Source organism: Diadema setosum, chromosome 1 (genome assembly GCF_964275005.1).
Source record: "Diadema setosum chromosome 1, eeDiaSeto1, whole genome shotgun sequence".
In the NCBI taxonomy this organism is placed as follows: Eukaryota; Metazoa; Echinodermata; class Echinoidea; order Diadematoida; family Diadematidae; genus Diadema; species Diadema setosum.
The window spans coordinates 18,476,203-18,501,675 of record NC_092685.1 but is presented as its reverse complement, the minus strand read 5'-3'; the positions used below and the strand labels follow the sequence as shown (position 1 = coordinate 18,501,675).

General features: G+C 39.6%; 1 protein-coding gene across 1 annotated transcript in view; it reads left to right on the top strand.

The window, feature by feature from the left end:
• Positions 1–25,473, top strand: part of LOC140227854 (neurexin-1-like) — a 115,722-nt gene that overhangs the window by 47,266 nt on the left and 42,983 nt on the right. The window contains exon 4 of the mRNA XM_072308248.1: positions 18,357–18,533. Coding sequence (XP_072164349.1) covers positions 18,357–18,533 — 177 coding nt within the window. The remainder of the gene's footprint in view (positions 1–18,356; positions 18,534–25,473) is intronic.

Genomic DNA, 25,473 nt, shown 5'->3' with positions numbered 1-25,473 from the left:
CAGACCCTAAAGACAATGATTAGGGCATTTTGTGAGGAGTATCCCGAGGATTGGGATAAGGGCATCCCTTTCCTGCTGTTCGCAACGAGGGACTCCCCAAATGAGTCGACGGGTTTCAGCCCATTTGAGTTGGTGTACGGTCATGAAGTTAGGGGCCCACTGAAGCTCATCAAAGAGAAATTCATGACTGAGGATGATGAGGTCCACCTACTTGACTATGTGTCAAAGTTTCGTGAAAGGCTTTCAAAGGCTTGTGAGGTAGCTAGGGAACACTTGAAAGTGTCACAAGATTCAGTGAAGAGAAAGGCAGACAAAAATGCCAAAGTCCGAACCTTCAATCCAGGTGACAAAGTTCTTGTACTGCTGCCCATACAAGGTGAACCACTGAAAGCCAAGTTCAGTGGCCCATACTGTGTCAAAAAGAAACTCAATGATGTGAACTATGTGATCAGTACGCCAGACAGACGAAAAGAACAGAGAATGTGTCATGTCAATATGCTGAAAGAATGCTATGACAGAAAGTCAGTTGGTGTGACATAGGTAGTGGATAGCACAGTAGAATTCAAGGGTGAAAAGTTTTCACCGCATATCACTTACAGTGTATGTGTTTAGCATATCCATTAATGTATGCAAAACAGTTTGACATGATTGTTTAAACTTCGAGAATCCAAGCAATATCAATGTAAATGGTATCCATGAAAAGAGAACATGGAATCAATGCAGCTTTTCAAAAGGCATGTGATAGTATGTGATTATGGTTGTTTGAGTTGGATTTTACCTCACATTCGTTGTAAATAACAATGAGAAATTGTGAAGGTAAAAGAAACCCTTGCTACGGCAAGGCTTTCTTTTTCCCATGGGGGATGGTGTCACAAATGTACACACAAGTAGTTATGTACATGTATCAAGGCTATATGCATGGTTGTTTTAATGTGTATGTACACAGGGTGACCAGATTAATGGAGAACATTCTATATGATATAGATATAGTACATACAGGCTGACCAGATCAGTGGAGAATTTTCTACAGGGTATACAATGTAGCTACAGTACATGTATGCATGTGACAGGAAATACATAATAGCTCACTCAATCTAGAATGATTTAACCCATTCCAGAAAATTCTAGGAAGTGCTGGCTGAGTGAGGCACTGCCCTTGTAACCCAATGTGATTGGTAGTTAATTTTGGCAATGATGTTATGCACATATTAGGCAGTGAGTCATCCAGGATTCCTGGAATTTGGACTTGCTAGTATGTTCAGGTATGTAGCCCCAGGTTGGAGAAAATTACAGAATGTACTAGAAAGGGGTGAATGAATATATAAGCCGGAGAAATTCTGAGGTAGGCAGAGTACCCAACACCTCTGCTCTGAGAGTTACGTCACTTCTGGCTCTGAAGCGACTTGTTATAGTCAGTCCTGTGTTACCTGCTGACCTGCTATACAAACTGTGTTTGTGGAGATAAGGCCTGGGAGACATTTTGCCTGCTGACATTTTGCCTGCAGAGAATTAATTTGCCTACGTTGGAGATAGACTCCATATTTTAGTGTCAACGGACATTATTACGGCAAAGCTGTTGACGGGCTGGTTTCTTTGCTGGACATTATAAAGTGAATCATCATTCAACGCATCAACTGGACGTGGTCGTCATAACGTTTGGATTTTGCGCGTTTCGCCGTGGACATACACCTTGTTTATCGTGGACTTTACCCTGGATTTATAAAGTGGATTATTGCAACCAGTGCCTTTGGAGTTACGTCGGAGGAACCATTCATCGGTGCGTCAAGGATCATTCATCGGTGCATCGAACATCGTATCTGGACACTGTCAAAGGATTACTTGCTTTCAAATTTGGCTGTAAGTGATTTCACTACCGATTTATAATTGTTTTATTGATCATTATTGTACTGATGTGAAACCGATAACGAGTCTGTACCCACAATATCACTGTTAATAAACCGCCTGAACATTAGTTGATTGTTTTTTTTTGTGCGATCATTCTCAGAGTGATTTTGGTCGTAACACCAGTATATCTTTCTGTAGCTTTAGGAGTTTAGTTCTTTTTTTTTTTTGTCATCAAATCAGATAATCTGACAGCTTGTATCATATGTGTTATCATGGGAGTTGTCATTCTCAACATAAATATACTTAGCTATTACTCCATACAAGGGACATCCAGGCTAAGGAAGACTTTTGTTTATCTGGGTTTTTTTTTCTTTACAAACACATAGCAGTGAAATATCAATAGCATGGCTATGATTTCTTTGAAGAGAAAACCAAGTAATAGTTGATACTGCTACGGAAGGTTTAGAGTATTCAAATTCTGTGCAGAACTTTGTCTGTTTGTGCATTTTCATGATACACGTACATCCAATGCTGGGAAGCATCCAAGCAAAGAGTTTGTATGTCAACTCCTAAGTCCCCTACCAACTTATTTCTCTTCCTAGCTAAGATACCATTAGCAATGTATGTAGTTTATTGGTTGCACATCACGAGACCGACACCCACTAATCATACAGCCCATGAGTCATACAGCCCAAGAGTCATATAGCTCACAAATCATCAGCCCATGAATCATATAGCCCACGAATCATACAGCCCATGAGTCATACAGCCCATGAGTTCGACACTACGCAAACAAGGTTCACGACACTGACACATTAAGCCCCATGTTGTAATGTCAAACTCGAGAGCTATTTTTACCTTGCGTCAAATTCATGGGCTTTATTTGCCTAGTGTTGAACTCGTGGGCTGTACAACTCGTGGGTGTCGGTTTCGTGGGATGACCCTAGTTTATTTGAGAGTGGTACTGATGGAGTTAAACCACTTGTATTGATAATCACTGCCTGTCACATAATTCCTGTATCAAGCCCTTTATCCTTGTCTTAACCATATCTACCTCTAGCTAGCTATACCCTTCTCTCCTAACTCTCCCTCCTACACCCCTACCATCATCTCCACAGCCCGGTCGCATGGTCCCATGGCCCGGAAAACATGCGGTCCTGTGAAGTTGTTTGTCCCCTCATTATATCTCCACTTTAGCGCTGGCATCGACCCGCTCGCCGGTGGTTTCTTGCCGCATTAGCCTGTAATTTGTGTCCGCACCGAAAAAAACATTGGCGTGAGTTGGGAGTATAAATATGCCCCACTTAAAATGACCATTTCTGCAAACTCTGCCGCGCTGCATTAGCGATGTCAACATTACAGCAGGAAACTCAGAAGATGCTCCGATCCTTTGGTATTATTACGAGAAGAAAAGGGTCATGCACCCCTCATCATCATTTTAGTCATCACCATTGTTATGCAGGATTAATTCTAGAATTATGCAGTAATGCGAGTATCAGGGGTTACATTCCGACATTCCGTCTCCAATAAGCTAGTCACAGAGTTTAGAGATAGTTGCAAAATCATGTAATCACTTTTTGTTTTACTGATTGCATATGTACTGTTGCCCATCTGTGCCAGTGCACTTTAAGAAAAAAAAAGTCCCAAATGACCGTGGGCGGAACGTAAGTAAAATGTCAGCTTTCCTAAAGAGAATTTGTTTATCCCTCATTGCGGGCACTGAAAAAAAAAAAAATAAAAATCCCTGATGCATGCAGCTATTGGAAATCCCAATTCAGCTCCTTCCATTAATACATGCCATTGTGAATGTATATGAATGCTGCGTTTGCGCTGTAAATTACAGTCCTTTCTCGGAATCTCAAAACGTTTTTTTTTTTTTTTTTCAATGGGGTCATTTTACCTATCTCTCCCTCAATTGCATTCAAGATATTGCCACATACTTCATATCAATGCACACACACACACACACACACACACACAAAAGCAATAGGAGTAGTCATGACATCACTTCAGCTGAAAAAGAAAACGGAACATGATGACAGCATCGATATAATCAGATCACAGTAAACGAGAGAGAGAGAGCATTCATCATTCCTCTGCCCATCTTTAATTGGAAATAAATTTCTTCCCATTTTCTACATGTGTTTGCTTTTTTTTCTTTTGCAAGAGAGCATAAGGTCCCCATCACATGCACTATCAATTTTTGTTATATATAGAACCCACTGTTAATTCTGGTGCAAAGAAAAAGGCAGTACTTCCGACAGCAATAATATTTGAAGGACACAATATCTGACCAGCGGCCTTCCTCATCCCTTGTGCAGTTGATTAAGCGGAAGTTACGGACACTTAATTATGCGCGATCCCAAAGGTATTGGAAGGAATTTGCAACTGTGGGTGATTGATGATACTTTGTTACGAAGCCTCATAATCCCCAGACCAAGCAGCCTGATCACCTTGCTAAATATTATGCGGGACACTGTGGGAGCCATGAGGTGTAGTGGGAAATATTTTAAACTCTGTTACAAGAACTTTGAGTTATCGTTATCTTCGGGTGATATGCAGTATCACTACGATTTTTCCTTTATCATAATCTAGACCTCATACACAAGAAGATCTTAATTGTTGATATTTTGTTATTGTCATTATTACTGTCATCATCGTCATTATCACCATTAGTAGGACTAGTAATAGCAGTAATGATTTTGCTTGAAACTTTGAAAAAATTACCCTTTTTAGATTTGTTCAGCTTTTTGGGCACTTTAGGCCTTACATTTTACAGATGCAGAAGAATCCTTTTCTTAGCCCGAGTCTCTGGGATTTATACCATTCTGCAGAGAACCTCATCACAACTTACAAAATAAACTGGGGCCCATTATATTAAGTATGGCAAATGGTTTTATCCTCTGATCCTATGTTGTGATTGGTCAGTCTGAACTACTTTACTACCCTTTGTTTAAAAGCAATCAATCACAGCATTTTATGATTTGGGGCCCAGATGTTTTTTCTGTCTTTTTTCCCCCCCCAACATCAGCTCTTGACATAGATAGTTCTGTAGCAGCACTGACCAATGCATATGCATAAAGAAGAATTCACCATGTAGGGGCAAACAATCTGAATCACGACACTAACTGACAAGTGAGAGAATGGGGAAGATTGTGGAAAATTTGGACTAGACAATTCAAATATGAAAAATCATCTTGTTTGTGTACTATTGGCATCATATAACAGCTGTGTTTGTGATGCAGATGTGATATCTCTGACATTGTACACATAAAGACCACTGAAACACTAATGTGACTCTTAAGGCCTCTTTGTAGTTACCATGGATTTCATGTCACACAATTTACAAATTTTCAAAATGCTGTCACTCTCTTTATGTTTCTCTGATCTGAAAAGCTAAAACCATTAACGCCGTGTTCCACGTGTTTCATAATTCTCACATTAAGTAATGAACTGCCATAACAGCGTGGCCTCTTTTGAGTATGCAGGTTGTGAAAATGTGCATACATCAATAGATTAATCTTGTGATTTCATTATGGCATATCAGTCTAGAATGGCATTGAATTATTCATGAGATATTTGCAAACAATTCAGAGAACATGATTGACTGTGTTATATTGGTGACCTTTACGGGAATAAATATATGCAAAGTCATTACTTTACGCTATCAAGATGTAAGGCTCTCACTATCGAGACTTTGTAGGAGCAAATTGAGGTAATTTGAATTTTGGAAGTCTGTGGCATGGTACATGCAATACTGACAAATGTAACATTTCAGTGTGACTCAATTGATTGGACTGCAATCACTATCTCATCGATCAATGTGATGGTCAAGTATTAGAAACTGACAATTGCTGCTATTCTAATTTCTCTGTAGTCACCCTGCCAGTTAGTGTGGTTTAATTGCAGAGACAATGAATATTAATTATTGTCAGAGGAAATCGATAAGATCTTTTATAATTAGAGAGTCATGATTTTCGGGAGGAGCCCCGTTGATTGGACTTCAGGCCTTTATGTGCAGCTGAGTGAGTGTTATGGGGATTGCATGGTCATAACTGCAGTCTGGTCATAATATGAGGGGATTACATCATTCTAGCAGTAACTGGGGTGGAAGATCTAATCACATGTCAAACTTAATCCTGCCCATTTAGATTCACTTACACATGCAAACAACTACAAAAACACATATTTGGTTGGAGGATTAAGTTCATCATGTGTGCTCACACTACCAAAAATGAATGAATAAATAAATAAATAAATAAATTGTTGTGTAGAGAATTTCTATCAGAGTCAAAATTGTCTAAAATCTTCACTTGTAGATGTGGCTCTGATCCTTGTAATACTTTTTGTCATGTTCAAAGGAAAGAGAATTAATCTACTATATATGGTCAGAAGACACTGAAACATTGCAAAAATGGAGGCTCAAAAATACTGACATGCATGTATGAACACCAAGTGGAGGTCATGCTCTGAAATGGCTGAGGAACACCCAAGTACCACCACCCCAAAAAAAAGAAGAAAGTTATTTGTGTGAAAACTGGGTAAGATGAGTAACATTTGTCACAAGAAAAAGACAGGCCTTTGGTCTGATAAATACCAAGGTTCACAGACAAGAAGGCAATGAGTCAAGCAGATACTTCTTAACTCCTTCAGTGCTAATAAAACTTTTACCTGTAGTCAGGCAGTCATTACTATGGGTTGTGAGTGTTAGAGCTGTACTTATTGAAACCTCCATGTGGAAAAACACAAACCTAATATTGATTTGATAGTTTAATTAGCTCTGATCAGGTTAAGTGGGGTACTGACAAGGCAAGTAAAATACCAACAGTTTGAATTAGCACATGTCCATTCCAATGAAGATATATATTCTATTGGATGAGGTCTTGTAATTACGAGCAAAGCCAAAATGAGTTTCATGGGTCAAAGGTGAATGGGGTGGGGCAGTGGAGAAAGGCTATTGTTATGGGCTAGCCAGGATGGAACCGCGGTGATATAATATATCCATTTTCTTTTATCCCCTGATTATGGCTGCCATTTGTTTAATTGCATCGGCTTATCAGGAGTGTGGTGGTTGTATGAGAAGTGATCACAGTGATGTGAGGCACGGCAGGGAGGCATAAGAATTTTGTGATTGATTAGTCAGAAATTAAATCACGGATTTCATGTAGGGATTTACAATCGTTTCTCTTTTTTCTTTTTTAAAACCCTGCCACTTAGTGTAATGAACCAAATAGGTACAGCCATATTGCTGAAAGTAATGAAGTCATATATCATTTTTGATTGCTCAATGAAAAGAAGGCAGAGCACAACATTTTGAGTATACCAGGTAATGTAAGTTTGCTCTCGTTTTTGAAAGTGTGCTTGTGAGAGGAACCAAATCTGCCGGAAATGAAAGGGATTTTCACCTAAGTCTGTCCCGAATTCCTTCAGGAATTCATATATGGCGCGATATGGATATCAGTTATTGTTATGGATATAAAGAAAGTGACTGGGATAAAGATGGAAGAATTGAAGCATACGATTTGATTAAATGGACGACCCACAAACTGAGATGTGGGTTTCCATTATTATTTGTTTTGCACCCATATATTTAAAATGTTCTCAGCAATAAATGGGGGAAGATTATATCCACACAGCTAGTGTGCAAAATAGAGAAGTGCAATTCATTTGAAATTGTGGCGTCTGTGGCATATGACGGCATTTTCCTGCACATTACATGTGACATTTTACTGGTGTCACATTTCATCACTATCATGTGTAATCTCTTCATTATATTCACTTCCTTTTCATTTAATGTGTAAATATGCAGCCCCACAGAAACTCACACGCACACACACACACACACAATGTGTGCTTGCAGCGTAATTGTATATGGCAAAATCAGTGTGCCATATTATATTTCTTCTTGTCCACCTAGAAGAATGCATTGGCATTGAAGCAAAAACTTGAGTCCATTGATGAAGAAGGTCTATATTTTACTTAAAAAACTGTCCATATGAAATTAATATATGCATGAGTAGTAGCAACACACTAAAAACAGCTACATCCTGTTTCTAATGCAGTCTTTCAAAGAATTAAAATTTGGTCACAGTCACTTCTAGTACATTTTGTATCAGGTTTACTATCTGTTACATACTGATTTATCGAATGATTAGTAATCAAATGTGGTGGGGGAAATGTGGAGACCTTCCATAAGTATTTTTGACTATAGATTTGCTCAATGAAGCATTAAACTTTTTCATAAAATTGGTTGTTTATGTTTATTTGTTGTTGTCTTTTTTGTAAGATCACAAGACCAGATCTGTTTGTTTGTTTGTTTGTTTGTTTGCAATGTATGTTTCATTGATCATGTGAAACATGAACTACCCCTCATGCAGACAGGTCAACTCTCATTGATCCAGCGATACATTTCTATCCTTTAAATCCCAGAAACCTATCGCTATTAAAGAGTTACGGATTCCCCTCCTTGTCTGTACCCTGTGAAATGTTGCAGCAGACTAGAGACAAAGGAGAGAGGACACAATCTCCCCCGGGGCGGGGTCAAATCAAAATACAATGGCACATCAGAAAAAGGCGGTGATTAGAGGCGCACAACAATTGGCGTGGGTGTCTTTTCATCTCATTTCATCTGGTTTCAAACAACTTTCTGTTCCACCAGTATATCCAGAATGTCTCACATTCTGTGCTAGCTCACTTCTGCTCATCCTTGTACGTCTCCGACGGTTTCCGCATCTCGTGGGAGGTTGACCATGGGATGCCTTTCTGTCATCATCACTGCAATCTTCGCCCATCCTCCCCTCTTACTGCCTACCAATCTTCCTAATTGAATTGGTGCTGTAATCTTTATGATGGCAAGGGTGGTCCTTTTACTATTTTACGACATAGGCAAACATGACAGTCACTGCGGGGTGTCCCCCCATTCATAAAACATGTGACGAGCCGCGATGCATTGAGCCAGATTTGTCACAATTTATGAGGTGAGATGGATTCGTTCTTGGCTACATCCGTTCTTTTATTCTGCCTTATCTAAGTGCAATCATCTAATTGGCAGAAATAATGGTCACCCAGGTTTTACCTTTATTTCCTTTTCTCTCATGCGCTTCATCTCTCTCTCTCTCTCCCTCTCTCACTCTCAGATTTAGGAGAACGTGCTATATTGATTGATATTATTCCCATACATCATGGCAAGTGTTAAATAGTATATGAACCTGGATGGGTTATTGGTTTTTATTTGCTCTGTTTTCTTTCATTGTTTGTTTTTGGGGTATATTGCATAGCAGGATTAAATTAGCAGCCATTTTCATAGCTTTCCATCACACATAGCTCTGTGGTGCTTTCTAGCAGAAGCTTGTTGAGCAGTTTCCTGCCTACTCTTCTAGTTGCTACAGGGTGAATGGTTGTTGGTCCAGTTGTGATGGTTGCACGAAGGGACAAAGTTATTTAAGTATGAGGGCTTGATTGAATTTCTTGGAAGGCATGCATCTTTCACTGTGGCTACAGTAGTTTGTGGTAAAAGTTTGCACAAACTGCAAGTGAAAGAGGTGAGGCTTAAAAGTTATTGTCATCCCACACGTGGCATTCATCCATCTGTCTATCACAATCTTTGTCCATCAAAGATACCTTTCTTTCTCTCTATCTGTCTATCATATTTCCATCTATCTACTCATCTCTGTGTCATTCCCAAGAAGCTACCACTCCCTGTGTCAAGCATCTTGACAACCGGTACATATTTTTAATAATTTTCATTTAAATACATCTGATGCCACATTTATTCCTAGTAGAAAAGCTCAAGGCCTTGATTAGAGTATTCTGTACAGTCTCTTTTACTTAAAAACAACAAAACAAAGCCATACTGGTCATGTTCTTCATGCTTCCATTGGTTGATGCATGTATTCGATTCCAAAATGTCTGTCTCATTGCCTTGTTAAAGGATCACAGAATGTATGCATTGGGCAGAATGGAAGGGGGCAGAGGGGAGGCATGTATCCTTCTTGGTAGAAGAAGCCATTGGCGGTGGGTGCTCATCTCTGTGTTTCCCACTGTGGGCCTGAGTCAACAGTGGCCCCCCTCCAATGGTGGGGGCAGCCATGCCCCGGCCATTAGGAGTGTTTGATCACGTGGTGGAAGCTCATTCACCCCATCGGCTCAAATTATTGGGGTCATTCTGTTTGCAGATTGGCTGGTGAGATGCTCTCCCGGAATCCGTCAGGAGCAATAGCCATCTTGGCAGGAAGTTATTTTCCCTTTATTCCGTGCCGATCCTCACAAGAGCTGCACTCTGATAGTACCCTTGACATTTTCAAACTCGTGTGTCATATGTCATATGCTGCAGAAAGATCATTTAAATGTACGAATCCTCTTTCACAAACTCTGTGACTCTTGGGAGGGAAAAAAGAAAACAGTAAAAACAAAAAAAAGTGGTGGTCTGCAGTGCATGACATTTAGCATCTGAGTGAGGTTTATCCTGCCCTTGGTCTCTAAATGAGTTGTGGAAGAAATTCTGAGCTTTGTTTTTTACTGTCCAGCAGAGCTTAAGGCTCTTTGTTAGTTGCATGACAAGGGACATTCATCATTTGTTCCAGAGCTGCATCAGAACAGTGAATAAGTTATGTCATATTTGTATGGGATGGACCTCACTTCCTGCTTTCTAAAGGTCAGTCATCTGTCTGGACTCCAGTTATACTTTCTTCTATCTCTTATCGACTCCAATAACTTTTTTATCATCTTATTAATCATTCGGTATTTGTTTGTGAAGATAAGTAATGTCAGTTGCTATCTATATTTTGGTTCTGATGATGAGAGTTGTGCTGTCTGCTAATAGATGAAGCCCTTTTTGAAGGAGAGGGTGGGATGGGATGAGAATGTTGAGGTAGCAAGCTTTAAGAGGAGGGACAAACACAAATAAACCCTTCTGCTTGGCATTTTATCTTGAAATGTTCCATTCATATCAAGTAGTCAGTTATCTTCTCTCGTACTGGAAAACAAGCTTGCACTCTGTCCATTAGCACTCTTCAAAGCAATCCTCCTCTTGAATGGGTCTTCAACTCTCATCCAGTCTACTAGTCATCTCTCCATCTCCTATTTCCTTCTTTGCCTCCTCTATCTGAGGCCAGCGTTGCCTCTTTCTATTCCACCAGGCTGCAACATATTATATAGCATGACAGATTAATACTGATGTGTTGCATCACTGTCTTGTGCAGGAGAAGGAGAGTTGAGGGGGAGGGCGGGGACCATTCCGTCCTCTGCTGCTCATGAATTATGTCTTGGAAACAAAACAGGAAAGAGCCACTCTGGTTCTATCCATCATTAGCGAATCAGTTGGAGACGGTTTCCATGACTACCCATTCCTTTTTTTTTTCTTATGATATCCATCATAAGGTGGAGTATGCTTTCAAGTACTAGATGGACAATTTATGATCCCAGTGGAAATTCTGCTCCCGAAGTCAAGTGGTAGGGGTGAAGAGATTTAAATTCATCTGTCAAGAAGACATTCCAAATTTGGTAAGATTGTCTTGTCAGGGGCAGGGGGACCAGCCACACTAGTTCTTGTGGTATATCAGTTCTTCCATCATCAGTAGATACAGTATCACATTGAAATGACACAATAACCACATCTATCCACATAGTGGAATCACATTTTCTTACATGGTTTTAGGCATTCCACTTATTACCTTGCTTTTGGATCTTGATGTATTTATGATTTTTCTTTTCCAGTTGCTCCTTTTCTACAAGTTCTTATGTTATCTCAAGTGATAGCAACACTTTGCGTAGTCGGCATTACTTGTTTTCTCAACCTTTCTTGTAAATACATGAAAAGTTCTGTTTTTCCACTCCAAAGGCATAAGTGAATTTGTTTCCGGGCAGGGTTCTTGTAATGAACTAAACAAATGAAACTTAATGTGGTATTGTCGCCCGTGTTACTACAGGAAACCTCATTAGATGTGATGGAAGGGGGTGCAAAAGGGGGAGAAACTCTAAAGAGATGTGAGTTCCCAACTGAGGCACCTTGTGTAGTCACTATGCCTCCTCCCCACCCCCCCCCTTTTCTTCTTCTTTTCTCCCTTATTTTCCCTTGGGTTAGCACTATTTACCATGGCATGGTCTCCAGTCATAGAATTTTTGAGCCTCAAAGAAGAAAGTAAGAAAAAAAAGGAAAATAAAAGAGAAGAAAAGGGAACACGGGAGGCATAACTTTTGTAACAAGTCGAGCGATCAAACACAGGTGGTGAAATTGTAGTCCCTGAACCCTCAGTTCTTGTGGGATGTATAGCCCAAAAAGTCAATATGACATTTGCGTTTCCTTTCTCCGGTGTCATAACCGATCCGCGACTCGTTGAGGAGCAGTATGTGACAGTCCCTGCAGTGATTTTTGGGTCCTCCTACTCTGAACATTGCCTCCTGTCAACCAGCACTCCCCAACGTCTATTGCAAATAGAAGTGGGATCTTTTATTGAGACAAACGTGTGAATAGTGCTTGATTTCAATGCCCACACTCCATTCACTGATTAATCCAATATTTTTGTTTTTCTACATGTTTGCCTTTCTTTTTATTGGTTATTAGCTTTCTGAATATTTGCAGTTTCCCCCACCCCATGTTTTTGATAAATCACATTTAAAGCAGGTTTTGAAGACTGTGTGGTTCTGTTCATGAATAAGTGCCTTGAAAATTTAAAAAATACCACTTGATTTACAAAAATTCAAAATGGTGAACTGTTTTCTGCTGTATAACAGAACCAAACCATATGTGCTCACTTCCTTTTTGTTATCACCCGCAAGATTAGGATTGGAATCTCCATGAGAACTTGTAGACAAGAGAGAATAGCTACAACTGCATATCTAGGAGATAATGTTAAAATTGTTGACGGAACTGATATTCATAAAAGTAAAGTGAGGAGGCACCAAGGGTCTTATGAATGTATCAAAGTTTTTTTGTTTTTGTTTTGTTTGTTTTGTTTTTTTTTACCATTCTTTCCCCGGTAACTCATATGGTGATGTTTGTTTGATCTTGATATGAGACACCTGTATATGCTTTTTTTTTTTTTTTGCAGTTTCTCTGCAATGAAAGGTAAACAGCTTCAGTAAAAATGTTTTGTTGACATGTTAGATTTGGCATTCATCTACTGTAGATGTGAACATAATTTGCATGAGACCCAAAAATCATGGTATGGCCATGATTTACTTACTGTTGTTACTTCTTGAGCTATAAATGGTCTTGTCCTTCATGGGCTAGTATGCCTCCTTAAGCTTGCATTCTAAACAGGGATTATCACAGTTTGTAATAATGTAATATGCTAGAAAATGATACATGGTATTGTTCAATAAATAAATTGAAAAAAATGATGTTCATGTATACATAAACATGTATGTATATATGTACACATCTGTGTGTATTTAGATAATACAAGTAGATACCCACAGTAGTCATATTTGCCAGGCTATATGTGATGTTATGCACATCCTGATGTAATGTTTTAATTATATAATATGTTTTAATCAGCATAAAAACCACTTGTACAAAAACAGTATGCCTAGTGAGAAATGTATTGGCTTGTAAAGGTTGGGAGGTCTGCAGGATAAGTACACAAATCCTGCAAACCAAGATGAAAACAAGTGAAAACCCCAAAACTCACAACAAATACTTGAAACTTTTCACAAACAGGCTGTGTGATGAACAGTAATGAAAAAAACAAAACAAAACAAAACAAAACTTTCTCTGCTGTTTTGATATATTGCTGTCTTGGAAAGAGCAATGAATATGTGCAAAAACAAAGCAAGCTCTTCAAGTCTAGACTGCTTGTTAGTGGTCCCCACCAGGATCCGTTACCCCCTGTCTTTCTGTTTATTCTGGGGGAAAAGACAATTCGATCTTTCTGTCTTCAACGTGATCAATAATCATCATTATGCTCACGTTCCGTGACAGTGATGCCTGATGTTTTGATTAGAATTTCAATCAAGGTGCCATTTAGCAAAGTGCATTCTGAATTCTTTTCATGAAAGTATCGAGTGTCCAAACAATCTAATTGAGCGATGGGAGATTGATTGTATTTGAAGTGTGCATGTAACCAAAATAATGCCCCTTGAATGTGAAATGTGCGATCAATTCTCGTGTGCCTCTGCGCTAGACGTGAGAGAGAAATCACCCACTCGGAGTGGGGTTGTTAAATTACAAATTGTTTGTGATTATAGCATTGATGCGAACTACGGTTGGCTAAGTTTTGGATTCACACAGTTTGTATGTTTAGCGCAAATGCTGCATCATCAGAGCCATTTTGTGTTCGTGAATGTGGGCAATCAAGTAGAAGGCCACCGTGCAGCACGGCAGATACAAGGAGGTGGTAAATAACAGCTTCTGCCCGAGGAGACGCATGTTTGCCAAATTCGCTCCAAAGCGCGGCCAATACCACAGCAGGCAAGGCAGGCAGGCAGGCGCATACAATCACAGATATGCACAGACGCCGACACTCGGATGAGCAGACGAAAGCCTACCTCCCCTTCGTGTCTCTTCTTCGGATGGAGGGGAGTTTTTCTCACTCGCTTGGTGTCCCTCTTCCGTCAGACAAACACTTGGCGATAGCACTGTGTTCACATGATCCCCCGGGCTACCCATGTGCATTCTGCATCACAGTGACCAAACCCTTTAAGCCTTACCCCAAGGCCATGCAATCAATACAGAAAAGATTATGCATAATCTCTGAATTACTATGGTGTCTGCAAATAAACACAGCATGCTACAAATCACCATAGTATACATTAAAACTACATGAAGTCTGTTTGTGATCACCACAATTTGCTTCAGGATCGCCACAGAGCACCACTACAAATACAAAATAATGTGACTCTAAATAGCCATTGTGTATAGTGACAATTTTAGATGCAATTCTAGTAGTTCACCGCAGATGCATTTGTTCTTGAAATTCCGTGGACAGAATGCTTTACAGATGTTTTGTTCCAAATGTCTTGTCCTTGTGCTAACAGAGAATCAATGAAATGCTGACTTCTGTGTGGTATATTTTCTTTTAATTTCTGGTGAGACTTTCTGTGTACCATTGATACATTTTCCTAACCCATCGGAAAGCATGTCCTATGCCACTGCAGTGTTATAGTACAAAACAAAGAAATGGTTACAGATTTACTTTAATTTGTTTAGTTGTTGACATCTTTATGTTATAGTGGAACATGTCAGGCTAAATACCAATTCAAAGTCTTCCAAATAAGCCTAGTTTATGTGTAATTGCTTTTAAGGCACTATATAACTTTTACTCTGCCTGAAGTGGTCTATTTGGAACATTCGTTGTTTCCCCCACATTGTCACAATACAAGTATGTAGCATTATAGTTTCACAATTTCCAGAAGTCATCGCACATCAAGCATTCATATCTAGTCCCATTTACTTCTTCTTGTGTTAGGCAGTCATTTCTTGGGGATGTGTGTGTTTCAGAGTGGCTCATATGCATGCACAGTACTGGGGAAGTGGGTCCCCTTCCATAGCCAGTGTGAACACAGTGAAGATATGCGCTGACAAGATGCAATGGTACTCCAGTCTCGTGTCTGATGGAGTGTCGGCTGTCGCCACATCGTCTCCTCAAGCCCTGGCATTGCATCGAGCCTGTGAAAACACTGTCAACAGCCTGCCATGTCCGACTGGGCCGGCATAAAGCCAGAAAATTTGATGCGCAGCCCCGGCCAGGGCCCGTGGGGCACACACCTCCAAAATAATATTCACTCTCCCAGCAAACGATGGCGCATTCGTAATCAATACTGTCAACCCTTTCTATTGCGCTAATCTTGCCTTGTCCCTTTTTTCCCTTCTTCATGCTCAAAGAAATAAGAGAAGTGGGGATCTGTTCTAGTAGCTATTCAATGTGCTCCTTTTTTCCCCATCCGCTATGTTTTTATTTGAAATAGAACACATCTGATCAATAAAAGTGCGTTTGAGGGGAAGATATGGCAGAGGCAGGCTTGAGAGGGGTACCGTAGAAGCAATATTAGCAGCATCCTCCTCCTCCTCCGCCTAGCAGAGATTGCATGTTTCAAGGTGTGATGCTGCACTCTCTCCATCTCGCCTCTCACTTTCCCTCTATCTCTGTGTCTGTCTCTGTCTGTCTTTCTGTCCCTCAGTCTCTCTTGTTATTTTCATCTCCATGTATTTGAAGCAGTGGAGGACACTCCAGCCATCCATTCATGGTGATGAGTTGCCATGGAGATGAGAGAATGAAAGAAGCGTGTGTTGCAACTTAGATGAAGGGTGATAAAGGCATTACACATGTTTGCGTCAAATCTGGCAAGTGTACATTAAGGCATGGAACATTGGAAGGCATATACTCTACTGCATTGCAATGCCTTTGATGATGGGGCTTTGAGAAACCACTGCAGTCATGGACCTTCCTGAAACAAAAACAACCAAAAAATACAGTTCTTTATGAACATGACTCCAATAATATCCCCTCGCAGTGTACCATGCTTTTTTTTTGCATCATCTTCCAAAGATCAATCAGAGGATAATTTCTTGGAAAATTATCCAGCAAAGCGTTGACCCCAATCACTGGTGTTAGAAATGGGTGAACTTTAAATGTTGATGCTACAAACACACTTTGCTTACCATACTGTCTGTCAACAGACTATCGTATTGTGCTTTGGAGCTAAATGTTTAGGAAACAGATCTGACAAGGGATCTCCTCCGTGGAAGACAAAATAAGCTTCCTTCCCTTGGAAAATAAAGGGGGAAAAATTTCAAAATAAAGCAATCCCCCAGCACACATTTGCCTGTGAGTTTTATGCGCCATCCTATCAACAGCGGAATGGTCTGTAGTCTAGTATTGTATAGCTGGCGGCAGTTTTGGGGGCTGCAGTGTGTTTACTGACACTGGAGCAGACTAAACAAGGGATGAATTTTTTGATGAGGGACTATAAAAGCAGAAAGTTGTGATGGCCCAGATTTATGTCAGGTGGTTATCTTTGTCATGACGGGATGAGGAACATCTAGTGCATATCAATACATTTGTTTCCTTCTACTGTAATCATTTGCTCCTGAAGGAAATAAAAGTCTGCCATTGACATCAACCACCTGCTTAAAGGGGCTGTACAGTACTGGTTGAGGTGGGGATTCATGTTTTTTACATTCCTAAGTGAGATAATAAGATACCTCTTATGAAATATGAAAGAGCATGTAATTTTAAGAAGGAGTCAATGTTTATTTGATGAAAATTGGTTTTCAAATGGCCGAGATATCCAAAAAAGTGATAATAATAAAAGACTACAGGCCACAACTTTATTAGGATCTCTTTGTTTCACCTTGTTTTTGGATATCTCGGCCGTTTCAAAACCAATTTTCATCAAATACACTTTTGATACCCCTTAGAATTGCATGCTCTTTGACATCTCATAGAGTAGTTTCTGAATATCGACGTCGACGTTGAGTGAGTTGAAAATCACTTAATTCGAAGTTAAATATCTCTCAAAACGTTAAAAGCTAAATCATCACCTCGACCAGAACTGTACACACCCTTTAAGATGGCAGACACCTGCAATTTTTTTTTCTCTCTCAAACTGAAAATAATTGCATTGTAGACTTCTTTGATTTCATTTTATCTGTTCAAATACTGTAAAAATTATCATGATCATTACACTTTGCACATTATGCAAATTCATTATCTGCATTTTTGTTTGAATACATGCATTGTTAGTTCATGTATAGTTTTCATGCAGAAATACAGAAATATTATCCAACTGAAACTGAAAACAAGAACAAAAATCATCTATACCACTATCAAGGGACACAGCTCTCAGACAGCATCTTGATTGATGGTATTTTAAGTGAGGATTGTTTAGTCATGATATATATGTGAGGGGATTGCAATGAAGATTCCCAAAGTTGATGCAAGTCGTATTGCTCAGATACTTATTTCATGGCTGCTTGTTAAGAGTAGCAAGTACAATTTGTGTGTCTGTACATTTTGTGTGTGTGTGTATATGTTGTTGTTGTTGCATTTCTTTTTTTAAAATATCTGCTTATAGCTTTATGGGGTTGTTTAACAGCAAATTTTTTTAGGGAGTTTTGTGGACTGTTGAGATGTTAACCAACAAGTTTAGGCCCATGCACCATTTAGAGGCACTTTATGAGAAGAACCAAAGATAAACTTCTACTCTTATGCCATTCCTAGATGGTAAAACCCCTTCAGTACTAGTGAATACCCTAATATCATTCATTTTTTGTAGGCCCCTATATGATTTGTCCCAAGGAATGCTGATGTGTGCAGCAATCCTTCATTTGATAGTTCATCGTCTTCCATCGATAACATCGAGCTCTAGATCTGTGACAGGAACGCTAAGACGACGCAGTCTCCCGGTTGGCTGTGAAAAACAGCTGTCTCACTAATGTGCAGAACACCAATTTTTGCCTACTTAGCGTCGTCTTAACATTTGCGTCGCAGATCTAAAGCTTGCTAATAGCCCTCTAAAAAACATTAATTTGATCTTCTTCATCACTTATATCTCTAACTTCTCTCATCCAGGTAATATACAACGGAGAGGATTTCATGTTGGAGTTGCTTGACTTGGCCTGCGACAGGGATCCATTCGTCCAGATAAGTGGCAATGTGATCTTTGCCATTGAAGATGTGGACGCCATAGATCCAGTCACGTTTCTCACCGAAGACTCATACCTCCTGCTCCCGAAGTGGAATGCTAAGGTAGGAATTTTCTTCTCTTTCTTCTCCTTTTGGCTTTATGTATGCTCCACTGTTGATCTGCATGGTGAGGGAATAAGTAATAGTCGTTTCAGCATTCCCCCCCCCCCCCCCATAATCTACCCACTTGCATGTGCAACTGTATGTTTGCATGGGGCCTCTTTGCACAATAGCTCTGCAGAATTGTCAGCATAGATGCAGAAAGTGATAGGTAGCATACAACTCGATGGCTTTCTGCTTCTTAGCTGACAATGACGGAGGGGGGAAAAATGATTTCATTTCTATTAAGTGTCTCTCAAACTCGTTTGCTCGTATTGAAGTGCATGTGCAGCTGTCTGGATTAATCGTGCGTCTGGATGCTGAGGGACTTTTAAAAGTCCATGGAGGAATGTCAGTTAGCTTTTGCTATGTTTTTTTCTGATGATTTAGAGGCTAGTTTGTGAGAAGAATGCACCATCTTTTACCCCCTTCTGCCAGAAGGAAGCATTCTGGCCTGACTTTAATGGAAGGGTCCAGAATGCTTTGCCGTCCAAGACGGTGTCAGAGTGTCATCAGGTGAATGTCCCTTTAGCCAGCAGCCTCACACAAATCTAAGATGGAATGAGAGAGGGTAGAGAGAGGGTGATGGGGGAAAAAAATAAATCAGGGCACGATGAGGAACAGTAAGAATTGTGGAAGAGTTGAAACGGAAGAACGAGGAAGAAAAGAACAATATGTCCCAAGTGATATAATGTGGAGAAAGGGGTGGAGGAAAGGATGATTGTGAGAAAGAGAGAAAGAGATCTAATGTGAAATAGAATGAGAGACACTCTAGAGAGAAATGAAAGGAAGAACTGATAGGACTGACCACAATATGCTGATAAAATCACTTTTTTCTTCCCAACTCTATTTCCTGTTTTTCGTAGAATTTAACAATTTTTTTGAAGAGATAGGATTGTTGGGGATTTCCTCAAATATTTCCCAAATGATCTCACAAAGAATAATATTATGTATGTAATTGAAATTAAAACCTCAATGCCCCAATAAATTATCATTGGTACTACCCAATTCCATATATTTTCCCCTTTTTTCCAAGTTTTTTTTTTTATTGAGATTAAACGTTTGTGCATCAAATTCTTTTGAACTCATAGTTTTTTTGAAGCAGACTGTATAAGTTGTCTGTATGAAATATCCTTTCCCATGTACAATTGTTTTTGATTTGTTTTTGTGCAAATCGGCTAAAGAGCTGAAAAATGTAATCATGATTCATTGTATTTTAATGTGCCTGGAAATAAGAGCTAATGGGGGGGGGGGGGGAGTAATATAAGTATTATGTGTGAATCCTCTTGCATTATTACTATCATCAGAGTGTGATGCGGCAGATTCTACCCCACACGATGCCTTAGGGTCAGTGGCACTGAACTTTAAACATGCGTCTCCAGTGTTAGTGTTTGTCGGAGCGGTGTGGGCTGTTGATTTGGTTAGCAGATCTGGGCAATCTGTTATAGCCGTGTCAAACAGTAGGCCGGCCAGGGAGTGATTACTGTAGCCTTGTCGCGGATTTCGTTACATTCGAGTTGGGGCTGCTTACTTGCACGCCTGTGTGTGTGTGTGTGTGTGTGTGTGTGTGTCTGTGTGTTAAACTCTGTGTGTGTGTGTGTGTGTGTGTATGTGTGTGTGTGTGTCCTAGGCCCAAAAAAAGGGAAGAGAGCAAATGTCTGTTTGATGCACTCCGTCCTACTTCTTACTGAAAGATTGATGGTCTGTGCCCAGATGAAAAGAGACTGGAGAGTCGGAGCAAAATCTTAGTCCATCTAAGATATTGATACAGGACCCAGTGTTGCCATTCTCATTACCACCAACACGATGGAGAGAGAGAGAAAAGGGACCAGAATGTGTTTGCAAATGTAATATTCAGCTACTATGGGAGGCTTTGTAATGTCTTCCATTCTAAAGGTTAAAGGTTACCCTCAGCCACGAGCACACATGCAGCTCTTCTGGAAATGTAAGGTGGGATTTGCTTGGTGGATTTTCCTTCAGTTGGTGTGTCTACATTGAAATGTAATGCTGACATGCCATTGCCCTATCACTCATCAAGGCATGAAAGATCTAGCATCTTTCAGAGTGAGAAGCGTGCTTTGTACAGTTTCATTCTCTCTCTCTTCCATTTCTCTTTATACTTTGGTTTGTCAGACCTCTATCGACAGTAGCCCTTACAGCTGGAATGCAAATTGGCAATGTCGCAAGAGTGCCAGCCGACGTAAAGAGTTTGTGGAAATGAAGGAATACGTAGTACTGATAGCAGATGAGCCATTAAGCAGGGTGTATGCAAACTATTTTAAGATGAGGTAAAATGCTGGCCTTCGCCGCCGTGCTCTTGGGCCCCCCTCTTACAAGACTCGGATCTCGAGAGCTCATGCAGCTTTCAACAGCACGTCAAACCTCCCCTTCGGATTTACGGGCATGTTGAAGGGGAAAGCGCACTGAGGGGACCAAGAAGTGGGAGAGAGTGGTCTCAGAATTATGATGACGTATGGACTAATGCAACAAGGGGAGCATCTACCTCGACAAAATGTTTCAGAAAAATAATGAATTTGTGACCTTTTCAAGTTTCTTATAAGTGGAATTAGGTAGCAGATGAAAAAAGAAAAAAGAAACTACATCCGACAGAGGTAAAGGGAGATATAGGGAGAAAGAGACAGAAAGAAAGAAAGAATAGATGTATGCATAATGAGGAAATAATGGTTGAGCAAAAAGCTAGTCAACATCTGTCTCTATTCATAAATCATAGTTCAATCCATGTCAATGTCCATAGTACTATTTAAAGGAAAAAGTAATCAACACTTTTTCAATAGAATGGTGATATTGCAGTGGTGCACAGATGTTTAGATCACTATGCAAATATACCAAGTGACAATAGATATCTGAGTCTTGTTTTCATGGGAACAGCACCCCATAAAGTCTTTTCCAAGTACTCAATTCTCACACTATATCTTTTGAAGGAATGAATGAATAGATTAACTCCTTTTGCTGAAGAAGTCCAGTGTTTTGTAATTCTCAGTGGTCACATTGCACATGAATGGAATACAGGTGAAATTTACAATTCTTTAAAAATGAGAGAGAGAAAGAGAGCAGATTTGATTCAGAAAGAACTGATTGTGAATGAATGAGGAAAAAACAGAGACTGAAACCTAGCAAACAAAAGTGTGAGAGCTCAAAGGGATGAGATTGAGTGAGCGAATTATTCTGAAAAGATTTTGTTACCGTGGTGTAAGATACAAGGGGTGGTTGGACCTCAATTTTGTGAATTAGAGAAAAAGACAGAGAGAGGGAGAGATAACACCAAGGGTCCTTGTGATGGGAGCTAATGTTATGAATATTATTGAAAGGTGATATCGGCAACAGTGGCCCTGCAAGGCACAGCGAGGGGGGTGTGAAGTGGAGCAACATGGGGGGCTTAGATTTGAGAGGCTGGTGGGGAGAGATTGGGAGCAGGATGGATGAGTGTTCCTTCCAAAGAACAATGACAGGGAAAATGTTGCACAGATTGACAGACGCCGGCTTATCACGGCCGCCCTCCATCCCCCAAAACGGAGGCGTCCCGAGGAAGCGCAAATTTCAACGGGTATTACGGGGTCCATTTGCCTGATTTCCGTCAATCGCCGCGGCGGCGCTCCCCAAGCTTTCGTTTCCATGGCAACATCATGGCTGAAAGGGTGCACTGCGAGTTTGGCTTACCTTGGTGGAGGAGCATGTGCTTTGCATGAGCAACCATCTTGGCTTGTCCATACCCTAACCTGTCACTCCGTGTGCCCTCTGATTACCCTCACACAGTGTATGCATGAGTCTTTGAGTACGTCTTGTTTGCTAGTATATGTTCCAGCGGGTGAGTCGTTTAGTTTATTAGCTAATCCGCTCCTTCCACTGTAGATATATGTCCATCACAGCCATCAACCTTCGCTTACATGTTGCAAACAATAAAAAAGAGAGTATTCCTCGTGTGTATGCCAGTGCATGCTGTGTATGTAAAGTGACCATCCCACATCAATTTTGCGCCCCCATATTTTGCAGTGAGATAAAAGCTTGATTTGTGCAAACTAATGATTGTCTTAGACTGTTTGATTGCTTTTCAGTATAGACGCAGTAAATGTAGGCGCTTTAGGGTAAGTCTTCAACTGAAGGTTATTCATGTGAATTTTCTTCACCCTCAAATTTTGTGCTCCATTTTTTCTTCAATTTGTTTCTTTACAGCTAACAGTTTTTTTTTTCTTGTAAGGTTTGATTGGAGCAAGCAACTTGTTTATGACCAGTCACGTATTTTTCTTACAATCTACTCTTTTTTTATGCACTTACATTTTTAAGATACTTTTTATGATAATTATTGCATTTTCTTATTATTCACTTCTGAATGAACAACTTTTTTGAAAGATTTTCATATGCACTTATTCCTCAGGATATCAGCATGCATCTGAAAGCAAGTTTCTGAAATGCACTGAAATAAGTCTTATCTTATTTGTTTTTCTTATTATTTTATGGACTAAGTCTTACGTTATTTGTTTTTTCTTATTTCATGGACTATCTGCCTAAATGAGCCAGTTTGTAATTAGTGCATGACCTTTTTCTTAGTTGGTTATGCACCTTACTCCTTTTCAAAGCAACTTAATGCATAAGTTTGCCTGATGTAGCAGTTTAAGGAATTCATGTTCAAACAAAAATGAGCATGCATAGGCCAGGTAGCAAGAATGGCCCCTCAATTAACACTCACGAAAAAAAAAAATCCATCTATTATTTTGCATTGAATGCATCAAAAACTTCCTCCATTTTTATTGCCAAAAACTAGACTTTGATAGACACTTTGTTGCTGTCATGTGGATGTACTAGAGAACCATTTAGAAGGATTACATGAATAATGATTACATTACAGTGAATTTAAAAACCAATACACCTGTTACCACAAATGACCTTTTACTACAGATGTGCAAAGTGAAACTACAAATTGGCTTATTCAAGATTTTAGCTTTATTTCAAGTTTCCAATCATGTACACAGTGCCAATCTGACTCTTCTGTAAAATGATCATATTGAATATAATCATTCAAATTTCTTTTTTAATGATACTTTCTACATACATTTGCTGGTATGCCAGAAGAATGAAAAACTTCTGTACATCTGTCACCAGATTAGACTCCCAACCCCAGCTGTTGCATTATTTACAAGTGGGCGGGATCACTGGGAATTAGGAATGCTGTGTGTATACCAGACTGGATTTGAGGTCACTGTAATTGTTGGGAGCTTTGCTGAATGGGAATAGGGGCATGGGGGAATTAAGAGAAGATTAGAAATTGTTACAGACAGATGGCATTATTCCTGTATGGGTGGGTTAATGGTCCAATTCATTACAACTGTGGCATGATGGCATTTCTCATGTGTGAAATATGATGGTGTTTTTCATAATAGACTCACACCAGATGTATTTGTATAATGAGAGAGCACAAAACTTTAAATTCAGAGATATTAAAGTAAGAAACCATATTTCTGTTGACATTTTGTCATATCATGTAAGATCATCAAAACAAAATGTTTTCATTTTATGGCTTTATGAAGGCACAATTGGTTCTCTCAAATATCTACAGTGTTACTGAGATCAAACTACAAATTTGGCATTTCTTAACTTGTTACCTAGTTGTATGTATAGATTAAACCAAAAAAAAAAAAAAAAAAAACAGCCAGACACTAATCTAACATGTAGCTTCTTCCACATCTACTGCTGAAAGCTGTCATCACCCAGATGTCCATCATTAAGCAGAAAGACATGAAATGTGTGAAATTGGTAGGAAATTTCAGATCTGATGTGCACTTTAAGTGCAATGTCATCCCATGTTGTAACTTGACTGAAATAATAAGAACAAACAAACAAACTGAAAGAAGTTTTGTTCCAATTGGATGTATAGTATAAAGGTTGGGAAAGTTAAAAGTGTGTACAAAATAGTAAAATTCATTTGCAACCACATCAGAGGAAGTAATGAGTCATCAGCTCACAATTTAAATTGATTTAGTTTAGTTTTTGCTAGTAAAATGTTATAAATAACATGTTTCATGTTGGTAATAGAGTGCCAAAGTATGATGTCATGGTCATTCATTGCCATGGAAACAGTTTCTAAGCAACCTCACCTGGCCCAAGTGTGTATGTTTGCTTGCAGTTCCAACCCAATCAAGAACAAAACACTGTAACTTCATCTCATTGGTACTCTGTTTGGTAGCAACTACAACCTTTTTCCCACTTACAATTGTCGTGTCTAGATTATTGCAAACCTTCAGTGATATGCTGTGGAAGGCTCCATCCTGTGAAATTATGATTTAAGGTGGTGCTGGAAAATTTACATCAGCAAGTTTTCAACCGGGCACTGAGAGTGAAAAAAGCTCATAATTCATAGATATTCCATTAGATTAACATGATTCGCATAATAGGCTTATGTCATTCTGCATGGTGATGATTAGCATGTGAAGTTAAGCGTGGGGAACACTCTAGGTTACTCTCTTTCCAAATTGATTTCCGCTATTGTCTCCCTTCTGCCACACTTTGATGTGCCGACATTATAAAAGAAATAAACAACAACTTAATGCACCTGGCAGTCAGTGAATGTGTTGATACCCATTATTGACTCATAAGCTATGGATTTAAAATGCACACAGAGGATCAATGTTTATGAAGAGGTCGATGACTTGTACCATTCCCTCCCAGTCATTGCCCTGTGATTTGCAGAATTTTGTTATGTGGATCTGGTGTTGGCACTGGTAATGTTGATTTGTTCATAAGAAGACTATACTTTTGACATATGGAAAAGAATGCAACAGAAATTACGGCAGTAAATGAGGAAATTTCTCCTTAACATATGACAGGTGACAAAAATATGTGATAATGTGATTTTGTTTGAGTGTTGTTTTTTTTTTTTGGGGGGGGGGGG